The sequence below is a fragment of the Nicotiana tomentosiformis genome, chromosome 1, assembly GCF_000390325.3.
Source record: "Nicotiana tomentosiformis chromosome 1, ASM39032v3, whole genome shotgun sequence".
In the NCBI taxonomy this organism is placed as follows: Eukaryota; Viridiplantae; Streptophyta; class Magnoliopsida; order Solanales; family Solanaceae; genus Nicotiana; species Nicotiana tomentosiformis.
The window spans coordinates 57552219-57559265 of record NC_090812.1 but is presented as its reverse complement, the minus strand read 5'-3'; the positions used below and the strand labels follow the sequence as shown (position 1 = coordinate 57559265).

Genomic DNA, 7047 nt, shown 5'->3' with positions numbered 1-7047 from the left:
TAGGAAAGGCTTATTTATTATTAGATATGCGCTACTTGGGGAACTTGATTGATAGAGTCAAAAGAGCCAAGCACAGAGAAGGTCCTTCAGGGACCAAGTAGACTAGCAAATAATGTCCTTTATTATTTTCTAGCTTAGTTTTATATTTCAATTTTAATAAGGCTAAATGTCATTAGTAACTTTATTATTATTGTCAATTTAGTGAAGGTTTGGCTCATTTTCACATTAATGAAATGACGCAATTATTGGCATCAATTTTCTCCAAGTCTATGTGTCGCTTAGGCCTATCTCGGGCACAACGAGGTCCCCAAATTAGGACGCGAATTATTACATAATTTTGCAAAACATTATTTAATATTGCAAGCATTCTTTCAATACTCCTTACTAACTTGGGTACCTTTTGCCTTTTCTTTCTTTTGATTATTCCCACTCCCCAAGGTTGGTTCGTACACACTAGCATCGTCAGCATATCACACTAGATCCAGAGGTCCTCCACCTCCTCCTCCACCAAGCGATCCTAAAGACACAAGCAAAGGGAAAGGTAAAATGAACGATTTGAGTGGTATCAGGAAAAACAATGCCACCCTGGTAGAAAATGTTGAAACTTCGTATGGCTGAAGTACTCCGGCACAGAATGAACTAGTCTTACGTCTGGAACAGAAAATCCTGGAGATGCAAGGAGAACTTGAGCAGGTCCGAAACTTGGCAAACCCTTCTCTCACCCTCAATGTCCCTGATATTAACTAGCAAAATCCAACTACCCAAAACCAAGCACCACCACAAAACACACAAAACAAAAATCCACCGGCAAATCCTCCTGCACCACACCAGTACCCTATGCCTCCTCAAAACCTTAACCCTCCACCAGTACCTACTCTTCAACAACATCACCATCATCCAACTCCATACCCACAAACTACCACTTATCACACTTCCCAAAATGAACCACAACCCACTCCTGATCCCCAAAACTCAACCAATGACCACCCTTATGCCCAGATTCCCGGAGTTCATCAAAGTAATCCCATATACGTGAAAAATATACCTCACACCCCGCAACAAACCCTATACATACCTTAATTAACCGAGAAAGACCTACACATTAAGAACATGGCGGAAGAACTCAAGAAGCTCACTGGTAGAGTTCAGAGTGTCAAAGGTGGTAAAGGCATTGGAGGTTTAAACTATGAAGACTTGTGCATTCATCCAGATGTGAAACTGCCGAAGGGTTACAAACCTCCCAAGTTTGAAATGTTAGATGGAACTGGTGACAAACTTGTAGGGGTGGGCAAAGATGAACGAATCCGTATGAAACTGTTCATGCGAAGCCTCACCGGAGATGCGTTGTCTTGGTATATCAGCCAGAACCCAAAGAAGTGGGTTAATTGGGTAAGCATGGCATCAGATTTCATGGACAGATTTAGGTTCAACACAGAAAATGCACCAGACGTTTTCTACATTCAAAACATCAAGAAGAATCCAACAGAAACTTTTCGCGAATATGCTACTCGGTGGAGATCTGAAGCCATGAAAGTAAGGCCAGCACTTGAAGAATAACAAATGAATAAGTTCTTCGTCAGAGCTCAAGACCCGTAGTACTATGAAAGGCTTATGGTTATTAAAAAGCACAAATTCTCCGACATCACCAAGTTGGGAGAAAGAATAGAAGAAAGGATTAAGAGTGGGATGGTGACAAAATTTGAGGCACTGCAGGCCACGAATAAAGCATTGCAATCGGGAGGTGTTTCGAAGAAGAAATAAGTGGGAGACGTAATGGTGGCCCGGGGTCTTATGTCTCCTCTCACATACCAAACACCTCCACCTACATACCAAACGCCTCCACCCACATACCAGCCTTCACCCTCCAGATACCAATAACCTGCTACCACCTACCACGCCTATAACACTCAACCCGTATATTACCACTCACCACCACCCGCCCGCCAAAACTACCAAAAACCACGACCATACTTCCACCGCAGACCGCATAGGCAATACACCCCAATCACTGAGCCCATAGACCAATTATATGAGAGATTGAAGGTTGTTGGTTATGTTACTCCCATCCCTGCCATTGTTATGGAGAATTCCTCTCAATGGATTAACCTAAACAATACATGTGCCTATCATTCAGGCATGAAGGGTCATACAATTTATAAGTGCTGCATACTGAAAGACAAGATTCAGACACTGATCGACAACAAGATCATACAGGCAAAGGAAGTTGCACCAAATGTTTGTAACAATCCTCTCCCGGATCATAGAGGTAAGGGAGTATATGTGATAGAGACCGACGAGGAATGGGATCCGGAGGGGTCAATCGGACTCATTCGGGAGGGGGATGATCCTAAAACGTCTCTAGTCACCCTCACACCCGTTGTGGTACAAACCCAAGCACTGTTTAAAGTCGAGGTAACTACACCCTTCACTGTGATGATAGCCCCCACGCCATCTTACAAGTTTGATGTTATCCCACGGGATTATGTTTCGGAAGCAAGGAGAAAAGGAAAAGCAAAAATGGAGGAAACAAGTGTGGTGCAAGGCATGACTAGAACTGGCAGAGTCTATACACCTGAGCACCTGGGACGAACAAGCAAATAAGCTATATCTAAGCCGCCTGTTGTTGAGACTGGCCTTGATGACCTTTGAAGAAAGGTACAAGTCAGGGAATACTCTGTCGTCGATCATCTGAAAAAATTCCCGCTCAGATATCCATCTTGTCACTGCTGCAAAACTCTGAGACACACAGGAATGCCTTGATGAAAGTGGTGAGTGAAGCTTATGTACCCACCAACATCACTAGTGGGGAGATGGCCAACATGGTCGGGCAGGTACTTGAAAGCCACAAAATCACCTTTCATGAGGATGAATTACCACCAGAAGGATTAAGTCATAACAGGGCACTACATATCACAGTGCAATTTGAGGATAAGTTCATCGCTAGGGTCCTGATAGATGGGGGTTCAAATCTCAATATTTGAGGATAAGTTCATCGCTAGCAAATAAGAAGTTGGATAAAGGCCTGCATGAGATACGGATGGGAAGTATGAATGTAAAGGCCTTTGATAGATCCCAAAGAGCCACAATCGGAGAAATCAACCTCAACCTACAAATGGGTCCAACCTGGTTTGATGTTGAGTTCCAAGTGCTGGATATATCTGCTACCTATAATCTTTTGTTGGGACGACCCTGGATACACGCCGCTTGGGTAGTGGCTTCTACTTTACATCAGGCTATGAAGTTTGAATGGAATCATCAAGAAGTGATTATCCATGGGGATGGAAGCAACCCCATCTACACCAATCAGACTGTTCCAGTCATCGAGAATAGGAAGAAGCTGGGTGGAGAAACATACCATCGCATTGAGCGAGTCAACGCAATTAAAAAGGATTGATGGTTGAGTAACAAGATAGAAAGCATATTACTACGGACATGATATGAACCTGGCAAGGGTCTCGGCAAAAACTTCCAAGGGATCACCAAACTCGTACAACCGCAGCGTCATGGCACAACTTTTGGGCTCAAATATGAATATACTTGGCAAGAGTACCAGGATTGGTCCCCGCCATGGTGTGGTCCTTATTATCGCTGGAACAACCAGTACCACCTCTGCACCAGACATTTCATAGAGCTGACATGATGTGGGGATCTAAAGAAGATGAAGTCTTAGCTGGCATGAAGAAACTGTTTCTAGATGAAGAAGATATAGATTGCAGTGCGATAGTTCAGGAGGAGGAGGAAGAGGAAGACCTTACCATTCAGACCATAGGGAAAGGAGCTGTTCTAAAAAACTGGACTGTTGCACCATCCCGGGCCCGTCGAGTTCCTGGGTAGCTTGGCAGATTAGCATCAATTATTTTTAAGTATTTGAGACATTTTCAGTATTTTGTTTTGAAATAATTGCTCGAATCATCGAGTCGCATTTGGTAAAGTTTGAAAGATTTCAATTAATGCATTGCTACTTTTTGTATTTACTATTATTCTCAACATTTTCTCTTTTTACAGCATTATTATTACATATCCCGATGAACCTGTGACTGTGACATATAATGAGACAACGCAACATAAGGATAGTGATTCAGAGGACTTGGAAGATGATACGATACCTGAGGAAATCGTCAGAGAAGTGGAAAATTTTAAAAACAAGCCAAAGTCCAATTTGGACGAAACTGAAGCAGTTAACTTAGGGGATTCCGAACTGGTCAAGGAAACACGAATAAGCATTCATCTATCACCATCAGAGAAAGAAGAGTACAACATATTCCTTAAAGAATGTGAAGATATCTTTGCATGGTCCTACGACGATATCACAGGTTTGAGCACATCCATAGTAGCTCACAAGTTACCCACTAATCCTACATGTCCACCGGTAAAGCAGAAGCTCAGAAAATTCAAGCCGAATATGAGTTTGAAGATAAAAGAGGAGGTCACCAAGCAGATCAAAGCCTAGGTTCTTAGAGTGATCGAGTACCCAACTTAGTTAGCCAACATTGTGCCAATTTCGAAGAAAGATGGGAAAGTCAAATTATATGTTGACTACCGAGATCTTAACAGAGCAAGTCCCAAAGATGATTTCCCGTTGCCTAATATACACATATTGATTGACAACTGTGCCAAATATGAACTTCAATCCTTTGTGGATTACTTTGCGGGGTACCATCAGATCTGGATGTATGAGGAGGATGCTGAAAAGACAGCCTTCATCATGCCATGGGGAATATATTGTTATAAAATGATGCCATTTGGTATGAAGAACGCCGGATCCACCTACATGAGAGCCATGAAAACTATTTTCCATGACATGATACATAAAGAGATAGAAGTGTACGTGGATGACGTAATCATCAAATCCAAAAGGAGTACGGATCACATAGCAGATCTGAAGAAATTCTTCGATCGGCTTCGAAGGTGTAATCTGAAACTGAATCCTGCAAAGTGTGCTTTCGGAGTCCCTGGTGGAAAATTATTAGAATTTATCGTCAATCGCAGAGGGATTGAGTTAGACCCATCAAAAGTCAAAGAAATCCAAGACTTGCCACCTCCGAAGAATAAGAAAGATGTGATGAGCTTTTTAGGGCGTCTTAATTACACCAGTCGCTTCACAGCACAATCAACAGTGATATGTGAGCCGATCTTCAAAATGCTGAGGAAAGATGCTGCAACAAGTTGGAATGAAGAATGCCAAAAAGCCTTCGACAAAATCAAGGAGTATTTATCAAAACCGCCCCGTTCTGGTCCCACCAGAGCTAGGAAAACCACTGCTGCTTTATTTGTCCGTACTGGATGGAGCTTTCGGTTGCGTTTTGGGACAACATGATGAAACTGGAAAAAGGAGCAGACAATATATTATTTGAGCAAGAAATTTACACCCTACGAAGGCCAGTACTCTTTGCTGGAACGCACCTGCTGTGCTTTGACATGGATAGTTCAAAAGTTGATGCATTATTTCTGTGCATACACTACATATCTTATATCGAGGATGGATCCACTTAAATATATCTTTCAGAAGACCATGCCTACGGGTAAGTTAGTAGAGTGGCAAATATTGCTGAGCGAGTTTGACATCGTCTATGTAACTCAGAAGGTGGTCAAAGGGCAAGCATTAGCAGATCATCTGGCAGAAAATCCTGTAGACGGAGAATACGAACAATTGAAAATGTATTTTCCCGATTAGGAGGTGTCATTCGTGGGAGAAGATATCACTGAAGCATATGATGGTTGGAGAATGTTCTTCGACGGAGCAGAAAACTTCAAAGGAGAAGGTATCAGAGCTGTTTTGGTATCAAAAACCAGCCAACACTATCTGGTATGTATAAAACTAAGGTTTTTATGCACCAACTATATGGCAGAATATGAGGCTTGCATCTTGGGACTCAAGTTGTCCATTAACATGAATGTTCAGGAGCTGTTGATAATTAGAGATTCCGATCTGTTGGTGCATCAGGGTTTAGGAGAATGGGCTACAAAGAACACCAAAATATTTCCATATTTGCACTGTGTACAAGAGAGGATCAAAAGGTTCACAAAGATAGAATTCAAACATGTTTCGAGAGTTCAAAATGAGTTTGCAGATGCATTGGCCACTCTATCTTCCGTGATACAACACCCAGACAAGAACTTCATCGATCTTGTCCCAATAGGAATTCATAAATAGCCAGCTTATTGTGCTCATGTTGAAGAAGAGAGCGATGGAAATTCGTGGTTCCACGACATCAAGAAATATTTGGCAAAAGGAGATTATCCATAGCACTCTACCCATACTCAAAAGCGCACGCTTTGGAGATTAGCGAACTATTTTTTTCAAATGGGAAGAATTCTATATAGAAGAACTCCTGACATGGGATTATTACGGTGTGTCGATGCCAATGAAGCTTCCAGATTGCTCGAGGAAATACATGCCGGAACCTGCGAACCACACATGAATGGTTTCACCTTAGTCAAAAAGATACTAAGAGCGGGGTATTTCTGGATGACTATGGAAATAGACTGCATCAAGTATGTTCAGAAGTGCCACCATTGCCAGATACATTCTGACATGATAGGGGCACCACCCAATGAACTCAATGCAATAAGTTCACCTTAGCCTTTCTCGGCTTGGGGTATGGATGTCATTGGCCCAATCGAGCCCGTCGCTTCGAATGGGCATAGATTTATTCTAGTGGCCATAGACTACTTCACAAAATGGGTTGAAGCCGCATCTTACAAAGCTGTAACTAAGAAGGTCGTAGCAGATTTTATTCGGGACCGCATTATTTGTCGGTTTGGAGTACCAGAGTCAATCATCACTGACAACGCTACGAACCTCAACAGTGATCTGATGAAGGCCATGTGTGAAACCTTTAAGATCAAGCATAAGAACTCCACATCATACAGGCCGCAAATGAACGGCGCCGTAGAAGTCACCAACAAGAACATCAAGAAGATGCTGAGGAAAATGGTAGATAATTACAAATAATGGCACGAGAAGCTGCCATTCGCTCTGCTCGGATATCGTACCACGGTTCACACATCAACTGTGGCAACTCCTTACCTATTGGTTTATGGCAC

The 7047-nt window shown here is 42.4% G+C and overlaps 2 protein-coding genes across 2 annotated transcripts; both read left to right on the top strand.

The window, feature by feature from the left end:
* The first annotated feature begins 1110 nt into the window (after positions 1–1110).
* Positions 1111–1557, top strand: LOC138906600 (uncharacterized). The gene has a single exon (XM_070195736.1). It carries the CDS (start codon positions 1111–1113, stop codon positions 1555–1557), a length of 447 nt encoding a protein of 148 aa, XP_070051837.1.
* A 3922-nt stretch (positions 1558–5479) lies between these two features.
* On the top strand, positions 5480–6154 carry LOC138906596 (uncharacterized). Its single transcript, XM_070195733.1, has 3 exons — positions 5480–5629; positions 5675–5806; positions 5903–6154. The coding sequence occupies exons 1-3, from the start codon at positions 5480–5482 to the stop codon at positions 6152–6154; spliced, it is 534 nt and encodes a 177-aa protein (XP_070051834.1).
* The last annotated feature ends 893 nt before the right edge of the window (positions 6155–7047 follow it).

Bases quoted from the DNA above. Each gene is read 5' to 3' on its own strand.
- LOC138906596 (XM_070195733.1), top strand. From the start codon at position 5,480: ATGGATCCACTTAAATATATCTTTCAGAAGACCATGCCTACGGGTAAG. The intron at 5,630-5,674 runs GTAGACGGAGAA...TTTCCCGATTAG, and splicing joins ATCATCTGGCAGAAAATCCT to GAGGTGTCATTCGTGGGAGA. The intron at 5,807-5,902 runs GTATGTATAAAA...ATGAATGTTCAG, and splicing joins AAACCAGCCAACACTATCTG to GAGCTGTTGATAATTAGAGA.
- LOC138906600 (XM_070195736.1), top strand. From the start codon at position 1,111: ATGGCGGAAGAACTCAAGAAGCTCACTGGTAGAGTTCAGAGTGTCAAA.